This window comes from Delphinapterus leucas, chromosome 3 (assembly GCF_059928025.1).
Source record: "Delphinapterus leucas isolate spDelLeu-1000000601 "Yukka" chromosome 3, BTC_Dleu_Yukka2, whole genome shotgun sequence".
NCBI lineage: Eukaryota > Metazoa > Chordata > Mammalia > Artiodactyla > Monodontidae > Delphinapterus > Delphinapterus leucas.
In genome coordinates, this window is record NC_143131.1 from 135467109 (window position 1) to 135482115 (window position 15007).

At 39.1% G+C, this 15007-nt stretch overlaps 1 protein-coding gene across 3 annotated transcripts in view; it reads left to right on the plus strand.

Annotated features, from left to right (window-relative positions):
• TTC1 (tetratricopeptide repeat domain 1) overlaps window positions 1-15007 on the plus strand; it is an 82693-nt gene that overhangs the window by 54584 nt on the left and 13102 nt on the right. For all 3 annotated transcript variants that reach the window (XM_089909626.1, XM_022566065.3, XM_022566064.2), the window contains exons 5-7: window positions 7399-7459; window positions 8695-8807; window positions 12223-12259. In XM_089909626.1, coding sequence (XP_089765752.1) covers window positions 7399-7459; window positions 8695-8807; window positions 12223-12259 — 211 coding nt within the window. The remainder of the gene's footprint in view (window positions 1-7398; window positions 7460-8694; window positions 8808-12222; window positions 12260-15007) is intronic.

A 15007-nucleotide genomic window follows, 5' to 3' on the forward strand; every position in this document is an offset into this window, starting at 1 on the left:
AGGACTGCTACCACAGATTAGTAGAACCCCTGGCCTTCCCTGTTTGCTAGCCACTCAGATTGCAACACCACTGGGCATGGATTATTTCACCTTCTTTGAATCAAGTCAGTGAAACTGCTGGTTATTCACAACCTACCTTGCGGTGTTAGAATTACCACATTGAATGATGGGAGGAAAAAGGGGAGCAGTCTCTAGCAAGTATGCCACAGATTTTCATTGTTATTTCCTAAATGAGTTTTTCCTGAAATAAGTGTTATTCACTTTGTTGTTAATCCTGTAATCAATTTCCAGGACCCTGAAATGGTTGTTTTTTATCTTTCTGTCCAGTTTTGTAGTTGCTTTTGGGTTAGAGGGTTTGTAAACCTCCTCGATTAGACACATCAGAAGTCCCACCTAGGGACTTCCCTGGTGGCACAGTGATTAAGAATCTGCCTGCCAATGCAGGGGACACGGGTTCAATCCCTGGTCCCTAGGCATGCGGGAAGATCCCACATGACACAGAGCAACTAAGCCCATGCACCACAACTACTGAGCCCGTGCTCCACAACTACTGAAGCCCGCGTGCCTAGAGCCCGTGCACCGCAACCAAGAGTAGCCCCGCTCGCCGCAACTAGAGAAAGCCGCACACAGCAACGAAGACCCAATGCAAGCAAAAAAATTTTTTAATTAAAAAAAAAAAGTGTCTTTAAAAAAAAAAAAGTCCCACCTAGTATTGAGTTTTGAACTGTTTAAACATTTTACACATTCAAATGTTAAAATTAAATCAGAAAGGATAAGGAAAATTAAGCCTCAAATGGCTTACAAAGAGGAACAAATTAATGTAACTGTATCAAATTGATTACATGTTAACATAACTATATCAAATTGATTACATAGAGAAGATAATTCCAATAACTTTGGACATAATATTCTGGCTGTATACCCTTAGTAGAATATATCCTAAAGTCGGAAAGAACTGCAATGAAATCTTGAACTTTACGTAGTAGGTTATAGGTAGTGATAGTCATATAGTAATTTTGAACCTTTTTGTTTATTTTAGGATAGAGCAAATGAGTAAATATATTGCTGTTACTGGGAACTAGAGTTTTCACTGTGGGAGTTGGTGTGGTATTCACTTACTTGAATACATACATAGAAGATTTCACTTGTATGTATTCTCTGACTCCTGGGATTTTTGTTTTATTTAAGATGTATTTTCATGGGTATCTTCACTGAGAGGGCCTAAAAGCAGTGACTCCCTAGTAATACCTAGACCTTGGTTTCTAAGTGCCATTCCCCACTAAAAGAATCCAGGACTCCTTGGAGAAATGGCTGATTCCAGGTATGGGGAAGGCAGAGTACAAAGTATTGCACCTGGAATATAATGTACACCTGCAGCAAAGTTCAACCTTGGGGGATAGATCCAAGCAAAGGTTTACGCAGATCCTAGAAGTGGGCTAAGAAAACTTAGGTAAGAAATCTGGAGTATGGTCTACAGGGGCCCCACGGGAGGAAGGGTGCGGTCAGAAGAGGACCTTGACGGGCCCCTCTTGCCCACGCCTAAGGAATGTACAGTGTTCTTCAACCCATGAAACCATCTGAGCATTTTATAACGTTCCAGACTTTTTGCAGTGCTTTTTTAAATTCTCTTATAATTTTTTTTTTTTTTTTTTTGGCTGCATTGGGTCCTTGTTGCTGCTTGCCACCTTTCTCTCGTTGCGGTGAGCGGGGGCTACTCTTTGTTGTGGTGCACGGGCTTCTCATTGCAGTGGCTTCTCTTGTTGAGCACAGGTTCTAGGTGCACAGGCTTCCATAGTTGTGCTCGTGGACTCTAGCACAGGCTCAGTAGTTGTGGCACACGGGCTTAGTTGCTCCGCGGCATGTGGGATCTTCCCGGAGCAGGCTTGAACCCGTGTCCCCTGCATTGGCAGGCGGATTCTTAACCACTCCGCCACCAGGGAAGTCCTCTTATAATTTTTAAAAATAACCTGTGAGGTAGAATTGAGTTGCCCAATTAGAGGCATTATGTACAGTCTACATTCAGAGGAAGATCATGTGGGGAAGGAAGTGAAAAGTAGTCCTGGGGAGGAGATATGGTTTTTGCTAGACTTTGAAAACAGGAAAATTTGGTTTGGGCAGTTGGAAGGGAAATCTAGAAGAAAAACAATGGCATTCCAAGGTGGGTAGGTAAGCAAAAGAATGGAGTGAAGAATAAGAGAGCCAGCCGTCTAGAAGAGATGACTTGTGTAGTAATGGGAGATTAGGCTGAGTAGGTTGGAATAGAAGTTTGTTGCAAAGAATAAAAGATTTCTGATTTTTTTTTTTAACCTGTAAAATAGGTAGATACCTCCATGCCCATCTCTCAGAATTGTCTTGGGAAGCAGATGAGCTGAGCTAATGTATGTGATAGCAGATGTTAAGCAATGAAATGCTATACTGTTATAAGTTATAGTGAACTTTGAGTGCCAGGCTGAAAAGTTTGCAGTTGTGGTAATAACTGTTGAAATAAACTCCATTCGTCAAGGGCATTGTCTTTTTGAGGTTTTCCTTGGCAGTTCCTGTGATGATTTACAGTGCAAGGTAATGTCACTATTTCTCCCTGAGTTTTTAGTGATGGGGAGGACTACTGAGTTAAGAGCCCTGTAAGAATGGTCCCCATTCTTATGCAAATACAATTCTAGAACAGATGTTACCGTGTGAGGTCTCTGCAATGTGTTAAAAGGCATTGTGGAGGAATGTGAGAGGGCTCCTAACCACGTTAGAGGAGAACCTGGAAGATTTGCACCCAGTAATGCAACAGGATACCAGCACTACCAGTTCACTTATGTGTGAATACTGCTGGCACTTAGCATGCTAATTATACACGATGAAATCTGTCCTTGGATTCCATAACATTACAGTGTGCGTGCCATCCTTTGGAAAAAAGAGTATGTTCCGGCAGCAGAATAAATCCTAGTCTTTGTACTGGGATCAAGTTAGTCTCCTGGCACAGCTGGGAGATAGTGCAGCTTTCTCTTCAAAGTGCTATTTTTAGCTGTTGCCAAGGAGATATTCAGCATGATATTGATACTTGAATTAATCCTCAATTTACACAATCTGTGGAAGCAGCGGCTCTTTTTCCAGGGTTTACTGCTTAATGGGTCACTGAGTTGTGATTTATCAGACCAAAAAATAAAATTCCTTCCTTAGAATAATTGGCCTCTGAAATACGTTCTGGAGCTCACCTCTTGGCCAGTTCAACTTTTAGGCCTAGTTATAAAGACACTGAGCTTTTCTCAGGCTGCCTGCTCAGGCTGCCCCTTATCAATAATTCCTTCTGGGTGTACCTTGGGTCTAGGCTTTTCTCATTGAAATGTTAATGTTCTAAATTTACCAAATAATGATTAAGCTCTTAAAACACACACACACACACACACACACTCACACTCTCACACAGGCACGCACGCACGCACATGCATGCGAGCTTCACAAGAGCCTGATCTGGCCGTCTGGAAGACTCACCTGTGTTCATAGAACATTCCTGATAAGTTGGCACTGGATAACAGATTATAGACCAGAAAGTAGCTTGAAATTAGAGTTAAAATAGATTGAAATTGTTAACGTATGGACATTAAACTCTAATAACTTGATGAGTTGCCCTTCTCTAAAGAATTTTTTGATATAACTGTTTTTTTAAAAATATATTCCAGACCTTTAAGACCTGTGATGCATTTATTCATGTGATCCTATAATTTTTTCTTTTAACTTATTAACATGCTACCTTGCATTAATATATTTTCTAATGTGAAAACAACTTTTCATTGTTACAACTTTATTAGCCAGTGATACATGGGTGTGTGTGTGGTTTTGAGTGAATTTAAAATTGATTGAATGAATTCTCTAATATTTATAGGGTTTTGATTTTACCCTAATTGAAATTGTTTTAGAATTAAAAAATTTTTTTTAGTTTTTCCTAAACCCCTTCACCCATTCTCCCACACCCACCCCCCACCCCCGGCCCCAACCTATGAGCCTGGTGTTTTTTGTTTTGTTGTTTTGTTTAGATTCCACATATAAGAGAGATCATGTGGTGCTTGTTTTTCTCTGACTGATTTATTTCATTTAGCATAATGCCCTCTAGGTTCATCCATGTTGTCGCAAATGTGAAGAGTTCATTCTCTTTTATGGCTAAATAATATTCCGTTTTGTGTGTGTGTGTGTGTGTGTGTGTGTGTGTAACACCACAGTTTCTTTATCCATTCATCCATTGACGGCCATTTAGGTTGTTTCCATATCTTGGTTATTATAAACAATGCTGCAGTGAACATGGGGGTGCAGATATCTTTTTGAGTTAGTATTTTCATTTTCTTCAAATAAATACCCAGAAGTGGAATTGCTGGATCATATGGTAGTTCTATTTTTAAGTTTTTAAGGAGCGTCCATACTGTTTTCCATAGTGGCTCTACCAATTTACATTCCCACCAACAGTGCACAAGGGATTTCTTTTCTCCACAGTCTTGCCAATGCTTGTTATTTCTTGTCTTTTTGATAATAGCCATTCTAACAGGTGTGAAGTGATATCTCATTGAGTTTTGATTTGCATTTCCTTGCTGATTAATGATGTTGAACGTCTTTTCATGTACCTGTTTGCCATGTATGTCTTCTTTGGGAAAATGTCCATTCAGATCTTCACCCACTTTTTAATAAGATTGTTTGAGGTTTTTTGCTGTTAAGTTTTATGAGTTCTTTATGTATTTTAGATATTAATGCCTTATCAGGTATATGATTTGTAAATATTTTCTTCCATTTATTTTGTTGATGTTTTCCTTTGCTGTCCAAAACTGTTTAGTTTGATGCAGTCCCACTTGTTTATTTTTGCTTTTGTTGCCTTTGCTTTTGATGTCAGATTCAGAAAATCATTACCAAGACCTATGTCAAGGAGCTTACTGCCTTAGTTTTCTTTTAAGAGTATTATGGTTTCAGGTCTTACGTTCAAGTCTTTAATCCATTTTGAATTAATTTTTGTGTCTAGTATAACATAATGGTTCATTTTCATTCTTTTGCATGTGGTTGTCCAGTTTTCCCAGCACCACTTATCGAAGAGACTGTCCTCTCCTCATTGTATATTCTTGGCTCCTTTATCGTAAATTAATTGACCATGTGTGTGGGTTTATTTCTGGGCTCTCTGTTCTGTTTCATTGATCAATGTGTCTGTTTTTATGCCAATACCATACTGTTTTACTTACTATAGTTTTGTAATATAGGTTGAAATCAGGGAGCATGATGCCTCCAGCTTTGTTTTTCTTTCTCAAGATTGCTTTATCTATTTGGGATTGAAATAACTTTTAACTGGATTTGTTATGGGGTTTTCTTGGCCTCCAGCATCAAATCCCCTTTCTCATGTGGAGGAAATTCCCCTGTGCTGTAATCATGTTGAGTGCCAGTCAGTCCCCCAATTCCCTCACTCTGTTTTCTGACAGCCAAGGCATGTGACCTATGCTTGGCTCATTGGATGCTTCTGACCAAAACTTTAAATCTGGATCAGGACAAAGAAAGGGGAATGGATAGGATTTATTGGCTGCTATTACAGTCCTATCTTGGCCAGATTCTTCCACTAAAAGACACTTACGTTTTCTTGCTTTTTGACTTAACAGAGCTGACTTGAGTCCTGCCTGTTTTCTAAGCGTATATTTTAGGCCTCCCTTTGATTGTGTGAGCCCCACAGTAGCTTTCCAGTAAATATTCCCTTGAATTTTTTTTTGCCTAAGATAGTCCTTTTGCTAGCATCCAAAAATCCTAACCAGTACAATAGAGGATATTATAATTCAAGCACCTCCTTCCTGGGTAGTACTAGGTAAATGTGGCCACATTTTTGTGTTTTGATCGCCATCACCACTACCCATTTTATTTTTTCCTGTATTCCCTTAGAGTAGTCCTTCTTCAGATATGTTGTATCTTAACATGAATTATTATTGTGTCTGCTGAACATTAATAGATGTCATAAAAATTAAATTCAGTTTATACCTACCTTTTAGTTTCTTTATTGAGATTCATCAAGTGTTCTGTTTCATCCAGAGTATAGTAATAAGGTATTTGGAAAGCACCCTGGTCTCAACAGCTCATTTACAAATCTTCTCCAGAGACATAACATTTTTAGTTTAGTTCCTAATCTTAAGAGTACTAATTGTTTAGGCTCCCAGTTTGTACTGTAGATGAAAAACCCTGCTAACTTTATTTCCTCCCTTTGAAGTTTTTATTTAGTCAGAAGCTTCAAGAATGATGGGAGAGATTTTTGGAGATTCTCTCTTTTTAAAAAAAACTGTCAAAAGGTGGCAGGCAGGGCTCCCCTAGTGGCGCAGTGGTTGAGAGTCTGCCTGCCGATGCAGGGGACACGGGTTCGTGCCCCGGTCCGGGAAGATCCCACATGCCACGGAGCGGCTGGGCCTGTGAGCCATGGCCGCTGGGCCTGTGAGCCATGGCCGCTGGGCCTGTGCGTCCGGAGCCTGTGCTCCGCAACGGGAGAGGCCACAACAGCGAGAGGCCCGCGTACTGCAAAAAAAAAAAAAAAAAAAAAAAAAAGGTGGCAGGCAGACACTGCTGCCAGTTCTGCTTCTGCCGACCATATTGCTAAGATGTTCAAGGCTGAAAGCACATAGGGACTCGGCACGTGTCATCTTTGCTCTACAGAATAACATTCACTCTGCCTTTGAGTTCAAAGAGTGCTTGGCCATCTGTGTTAATTTCTGAGTTGTTAGAAGAAGCTAAGAAAAGAGAGGTTTCTCTGGGTTTCTTCAGATTTCCCTGTGTTAGCCTGCTAACTGCATACTGCCTGACCCTGCAAATAAGACTTGTCCTCCATAATGCACTCTGCTGGCTACTGTATGTCTCCTTTATGACACAAACTGCAATTGTAGCTAAGTAAGTATTACATTATTTATTTTACAGAAAAATAATAGCTAATATTTATTGAGCCCTTATTTGCCAGTCGGTGTATTGGGAGTTTTACATAAATTATCACATTAATCCATAAATCTATTAAAGCCTTAATTTTTAGATGAAGAAACTAGGCTCAGAACGATCAGGAACTTGTCCAGGATCTTCTACAATTAATAAGTAGCAGATCTAGAATTTGAATTTATAATGGTAAGCGTACCAGTGGGTATACTTAGTTTCATTTTTAGTAAATAGAAATTACTGTTCCGTGCAAAAGCTAGAAATAGAAAACCTGGGTTTTATCTTTTAAACATCAAGAATTCACTTGATGATTAGCCAGATGGTCATGTGTTTTTTTCAGCATGTTTGAGATTTAGATAAAACTGACCCAGTTCTCAAAAGTCAAGCTGCTGCCTTTTGAATAGCATAATGTGTAATGAAAGCTGACCTTTTTGTTCATTTATCATAATATTGTGAGAATTTATGTCATTCTCTGATCTCTTTCAGAGAAGGAGAGAAGAGAGCTCTAGACTAAAGGAGGAGGGAAATGAGCAGTTTAAAAAAGGAGGTAAGATACCTATTTCAGCACTGATGCTGGGCGTCTTGACTCCTCATTCTTTTGTAGATTCTGTGAAGAAACACCAAAGAACATATGGAAACAATTAGCAGATCTAAACTGCTAATAATACCCTGTTGCCTCCCAACACCTTGGAATTTTGGTTTTTTACCACGTCCAAATTATTCTCAAGCGACAGTGACCAGTTACCATGTGTTTCTAGGCACAGGCATAGTTTTTCTTTTCTGTAATCTACTGTCTATAAACCCAGAGATTAGAAGGAAAAACTCTTGAGTTTTTGCTTTGGGAAACTCTAAACTGGAATGTTAAAAGGCTATTTTGCTACATTGCTGTAAAAAGAGGGTCCCCGTTACTTGTGACAGTGCTGTGAATACTGGCCCAATGCATCCGGTGTGGCCGAGGGAAGGATTTTGCTTGTACTTTGGTTGCTCTTTCATGTGCCTTTTTCTGTGGATGCCTTAAGTAGAGAGATGTTCCTTCTGGGCTTCCTATATTTGCTTAGGAATAAGTGGGGTTCGTTCTTATAATTTGGGGGAACTATTTGATCTTATGATCAAATTCTATCACATCTCAGAGTGTGCATGCTTTAGAAATCTAGGAGTAGTAACATCTTCCCCTAGTTACTTTTAGGTTAAAAAATTTTTTTTTCTTATATCCTGGTTTAGCAATCATCACTTCTTTTTTTCTAAGAAAACTAAAGGTTCTCTGAAAGCGTATCTCCTTGTATTTTAGTATCAAATCTTTCAAACCTGAGAAGGGAGTGAGTAGGCAATTTTTCTTTTAGTACCCCGACCGTAATTCTTTGTGTGGCAATGAATATATAAATTTATCACCATTTTCTCTTTTAAGGTGTTTAGTCAACTGCTGATTTTTACATTGTGCTTTTGGCTCTATAAAATGTCTCTCCAAACATTTCATGGAAGCAGTTTTAGCCAGGTTGACTCCATGAAAGTACAATGTCTTTAATGAAAATATATACATAGAATTTTTTTCTTCATCCCGGGCCATTAATCCCAGATTTCAGTCTCTTTCATCTGTCCAGTTCCCTAATCCCCTTTCAAAACTCTTTACTAAATTGATAAGCCAAATTAAAGGTGAACATATAGAGCATTCTGTTGGAGACCTTTGTCCCGTGAATGGAAAGCGATGCATTCTGAGATCTTTTGGAATACAGTGATATCAGGTATAAAATCATAACGACCTCTCATATTTTACCTTATCCTCAGATTATATAGAAGCTGAAAGTACTTACAGTCGAGCCCTTCAGATGTGTCCATCCTCCTTCCAGAAAGACAGGTCTATCCTGTTTTCAAATAGAGCTGCCGCAAGGATGAAACAGGTATGTATCTTTGACCTTTTCTTTTTAAGAAGCACGTGAACTTACAGTGTTTTCATAGGATAGCTTCTCTCCAGAAACAAGCATAGGGGCTCTAAAGTTGCTGCCTCTCTTTTCTTACCCATATATTTCCCTGATTTAAAGGGCATGGGGAAGATAGAAAAGATATTTTGAAAAACTTCAGTCAGATTACTGTTCACATTCCTCATTAAAGTGGCTGAGTGAACACTTCCATGGAAGGAAGCCTGGCAAAGTTTCCGCCAAACTAGGGCAGGTTAATGAAGCAAAGAGCCTATAGTGCATCTCCTAGAATAGCTACAGCTGCTTATTTTAGGCCTCTGGAACTCTAGATAAAGACCCAAAGGGGCAGGAAACAGTGCTTAAAACTGAACTTCAAGATGCTTATCCCTGAGATTCTGATTTTCTGTTGAAAGTGTGGACATAGGGAGAAACGTCCAAGAGTTGGGGTGAGAGGTACGCTTAAATGCAAAGTAGGTGTCAGGGAAAGTTCAAAGGTATTTTATATTTCCAAAGGATTGAGAACCTGGTGTAACAGGGTGAATTTAGGATAGATGAGAGTGTAAATATATTTGTTTGGTATCGTGCTGGATACCAAAAGTTAGATTTGTGATTTGTCTGATATTCCTATTTAGTCAACACAGTAAATCTTGCCAGATTGAAATGATGAGAGCTTGAAAAAAACAATACCACTTGTTTAACTGTGACTACTTGTATTCCAAGCACAAAGGGTAGGTTTTTTAACACACCTCTAAGCAGCTACAAAGCAGGCCCAAGACTGGGTGGAGTGGTTTTCTGTTCTTTTAGATCAGGTATCTACATCACTTTCTTTTTTGATGTTGACTGGAATTCTCTAGTGCTTCTACCAAAGTCACTTTGGATGGCCAGGGTTTTTAAAGGTGGGTGGGGGTGTGCTTGAATATTCGGACATGCAAAAAGTTTTATTTCAACCCAGACTCATACGTTTTATTATTGGATTCAGTGTCTAGGGTGAAGTTTTTTAGAGTGATTCATGTGGCATGAGAGAAGGAATAATTCTAGAGTATACAAACAGACATTTTGTATTAGGGGAAATAAAACAACTGTTTTAAGTTTATTTAAAACAACAGTCAATATATTCTACCATTGATCAGAATTCACACCTAATAGTTTTTACACTTAGCTGGAAAATTCTGATCTTTCACTTTTGCCTCTTGGAGACATCTAGCCACATTCTTAGACTGGAAATTGTCGTTGTGAAGTGAGATCGAGGATACCTTCAGTGTCAGAGAAAACTTTGTACCATACCCATTTGGCTCCTGGGTTTTGGGATTCTTTGTTCCTACAATTGCCAAGTTACTGGCATTGCTAGTGTTGGGCTGGTATGATCATCTGGTTCTTGAATTAGGAAAATGTATGGCCTTGCTAGTCTTCTGTCTGTCACAGCTGAGGAGAACTCAAAAGAGAGTTGCTCTGTGACTCTTTCCTGAACAAAGGATAGGTTTGTTAGTGGGGTTTTTGTTTGTTTTGTTCTTTTAACTTGCATTCCTAATATTTTTAAAAGATCCTAAAATTATAGACTTGGAGACTTTCAGAATTCATGTACTGAAGTGATTTAAGGAGCATGTTCTGAGTTTAAGGAAGTGATGGGTTAACTGCTTTAAGAAGAATTTCTGAAAGGCAAGTTTGCAGGCTCAGCATCCCTGACTGGGTGTGCCTGGGCAAGCTTTTATGTTTCATGTCTGGAGATGGCAAACTGGAGTTAGGACAGAGTTTCAGCTCTAGGCCTGACTACACAAGAGTAGACAAAGCCCTAAAAAAATAGGCTCTAAAAGTAGTTACTTGGGGGCACAAAGAATACCACCACAGCAGTTGTAAACATAAGTTATAAAGATTTGGGACTTCCCCGGTGGCACAGTGCTTAAGAATCTGCCTGCCAATGCAGGGGACACGGGTTTGAGCCCTGGTCAGGGAAGATCCCACATGCCATGGAGCAACTAAGCCCATGCGCCACAACTACTGAGCCTGCGTTCCACAACAACTGAAGTCCGTGTGCATAGAGCCTGTGCTCCGCAACAAGAGAAGCCACTGCAATGAGAAGCCCGCGCACTGCAACAAAGAGTAGCCCCCGCTCACTGCAACTAGAGAAAGCCCGTGCACAGCAACGAAGACCCAATGCAGCCATAAATTAATTATTTTTAAAAGTTATAAAGATTTACTCCTATTTCAGTTAAAATATGAAGTTGTATCTTAGATTTATAGAAATCTAATAAGTTGGGGAAATACTGACTTACAGATTTCTTTACTACAGGACTTCTTTCTTGTTAGAGTTTTTAATATGTGAATTGCTATGCTGAACATTGGAAGAGGTAATATAGTTAGTGTTTCCCAAATGACTCTGGAACCTTTTTTGCTTATTGTGGGTAAAATACACATGCTACAAAATTGACCATTTTAACCATTTTAAAGTATACAATTCAGTGCCATTCACAGTGGCACTGGATACATTCACAGTGTTAGGCAGCCGTCACCACTGTCTGGTTCCAAAATTTTTTTTATGACCCTAAAAGGAAACCCATTAAGCAGTCACTCCCCATCCTGGAACTGTTTCTGATTGAATCCTGAAACTCAATTTGGTAGACATTGCTCTAAAATATTCTGCAAAATATTTGGCATTTCCTATAGTAGCCATTATGGAAGTATTGAATGTTTATTTGAACTCACATTTCTCTAACATTGTAGACAATTTCTAATTTGGGGAAAATAGACATTTAGAGCTTAGAAAAGTTAAATAGCAGATTAGTGTCAGAGCTGAAACGAGAATCTAGTTCTTTTGATATCCTGTGTTCTTTCCACTGTGCCATGCTTCGCAGTTCAGCAAGTTATATTAGTTAGATATCTTATTTAGTGAATTGTTTGGTATTTTTGTTTCATCAGTGGATAAATTAAGGTTCATAACTGAGACTACGCGACAAACCATACAGTGTCTGTAGATGGACCATCTGTATACATTTTCAAGATACCACTTTGGGTGCGATATATAACAGCTAGCCAAAGAGGAGGGTTATTAATTCAGTTATTCATATATCAGTCATTTGCCCTGTTAATTGATCACAAAGTTTTCTCACTGTAATATTCTAATGTAAAGTGTCTTGCAAATATAACAAATCAATTGCCACAGTCTTTAAAGATACTTTAGGAAAAAGCTAGTTGAATAATTTGTCACCAGGAGGCTTTCAAGTTAGAGCTGTGAGCATAGTTTGAATTTTAGCTTGGAAGTAACACACGTGTTTTGGTGTTATTTCCTTGAAAAGCATTCTGCATCTCCATAAGCAATTATTAATGATCAGCATATGTCATTGAGCCTTTGGGCTATTGTGACAGAATTAGGGTGACATATTAATGATCTATTTCCTTTTAGGACAAGAAAGAGATGGCCATCAGTGACTGCAGCAAAGGTACAGCTTTTTGGTCTTGTTGCATGTTAACATACAAAAGCATTACCTCAGCTAGACAAGCAAATAAGGAGGCTCTCAATCAGGTGTTTATTTGTACACATGTACTCTTCTTCTGAGGCAGTTAAAGAAGAAGCTCTCGGCCTTTCTTAGAGGTACTGCACAGTAGTTGTCTTAGTGTAAGCATGCTTTTGAATGGATAGTTCAGTCCGTTTATCCTGTATTGGTAAATATGTGGAGAATAATTCCAAGCTACCTTGGCCACAGAAACAGAGTTTATTCCCTGTATGTCCAAATTACTCTCCTTTGAAACTGAAGTTGAAGATCTTAGTTAGCTGCTGTTGGGGCCCCTGAATCTGTGTTTGGAAGGGCAGTTGCTGTTAGGGAATTGGTACTCTCTTCAGATATAGTACTTAATCCAAACCTCCTTGCCATCATTTTAATTATCCTTTCAGCTTCCACACAGTGAATCAAGCCTCTGCTATCTGAGTTCCATCGTGGTCTTTTCGTTCTACCAACTGATAGAGACAGCCCCAGACATAGGATCACCATTGTTTTTTCCACAGATTTCCTGATAGGCCAGACGGTTGTCTTGTCTTGGTGTGGAGAACACGCAGTCATTTTCCTTGCATCTTGCTACTCTCATGAGTCTTTCTAGCTAATTACTACTCTTGTAATTTGTGGGTTGTTGTTGCTTTTTTTTCCATTTTCCTCCTTTGGATAATATTTTCTCTGAGAGAATCATAGAGTTAGAAAGAACCTTATATATAATCTAATCCCACTCTCAGACCAAGCATGAATTCCCTCTTCTGTTTTTTGGGGTTTTTTAACATGAATTAGTCACCCTCTCTACTGGATTTCTTTTCTTTATCCTTGGTATTTCTATAGAGTATCTGAAGGAACCTGTTAGAATCTAACAAACTTCTTCTGGTCTATTTATCTTGGACTGCAACTAATTCTGAATGTACTGTTTTGTTTGGAAGAAGGTGTTCAGCCTTAATCTGTGTGAGATGTGTGGGTTTGAAGAGTTTAAATTAGGAACAAGATTCTGATTTTCAGTTCTTTTCTCTGTAACCAAACGGTGAGAAAATGTCTTGTAAGCCTGATTAGCAGGGTATACACTAGGAAAGGGAATTCATTTCTAGCTGTAACCCTCAGTGTAGGAGCCAAGAAAATGGGAGGAAGGGGAAGGAAAGTGTTTCCAACCAAAGTGTTTTCCAGATTTGTTTTTGGATTTGGTTAAATCAGTATTCATGTGCTTATACTTAGTTGTTATGGGCTGCATATGGGTTGTTGAACCCATAGGCCAAATACGTTGACACTAGTATGGTTTATTTGTATTAAGGACCCTTCTCCTCCCACTAACCCCCCCAAACACATGCCCACTCAGTGCATAAACCCTGGCAAAGGACTTAGCTTATTTCTGAGGTCATATTTGGAGCTCATTACTACCAGTTATATGGAACAATATTTAATGCTAGTCACCTTTGGTCTTTTAGCCTTGGCATAAATAAAGTTTAAGTTAATTCTGTTTATATGGATTGAGAAAGAAAATCACAAGTTACAGTGAAAAGTTGACATTTGAGATTTTTATAAAGTAATCATGGGGAATTCCCTGGCTGTCCAGTGGTTAGGACTCGGTGCTTTCACTGCCGGGGCCCGGGTTCAATCTCTGGTCAAGAAACTGAGATCCTGTAAGCTTTGAGGTGTGGCCAAAAAAAAAAAAAAAAAAAGTAATCATGGAAAGAATTCTTTCTCTTCAATACATATTTGCATTGTTAGAAGCTATCCACTAGTTGAGAAGGGGGCAGTATCTGAGTTAAAATGTAAATTAGGGGGTTCCGTTTTTTAAAAGATGTAGTAGAAGTCACTGGAGTATTTTTTTTTTTCCTGTGAGTATTATGTAGTTGGGAATATTTTAAGAGAATATGATGTGCTGGACTACGCGGAGATTGACAGCATGTAAAGTTGAAATGTTGAGGTTTGGGTTCTTTCAGAAAACCTACTCCTGAACCAGTATCCCGCTCCAACCCCTGTCCCATTTCTCTGGTCTGCTTCATTGAAAGATTGTCTATACCTACTGTGTCTCCTTTGTCTTCTCCCATTCTCTCCTCACACATCCATTGGACTTCTGTTTCATTCATGCCCCTGAAACCCATCTTGTAAAGGTCACCAACACCTTCCTCTTGTTCAGTAGTTGCTTCTCTATCCTCATCTTACTTGACTTCCCAAAAGCATTTAACACAGTGTGTCATTCCTCATTTTCTTCTGTTTCATTGGCTATTCCTTTTTAGTCTCTTTTGCTGGCTTCTCTGTCAGCCTCATCATTTTGGAAGTCCCTAGTTCTTCATCTATAGGGCCCTCTTTTTTTTTTCCCTCTATATTTTCTCCCTATGTGATCTCATCTAGTTCTGCAACTTTAAATAACCCATCTCTATGCTATAGTTTATATTTTTGGCTCTGCCCTGTAGTCTGGAGCCCTGTATCCCATTGCAAAGTTGACATCTCTGGGATGTCTAGTAGGCATTGCAGATTTAACGTGCCCAGAGCAGACTCTGGTGCCTCCGCAGTCCCCACGCATGCATGCGTGAATACAACTTGAGGTTAGTTTTTTTCATTCTAATGAATGGCATTATTACCCATTATTTACTTGCTGAAACTAAAACCTTTGGAGTCATCCCTGATTGCTCTTTCTTTCATTCCACATGGCTTAATTAATTAGCAAATCCTTTGGGCTCTGATTCAAAGACA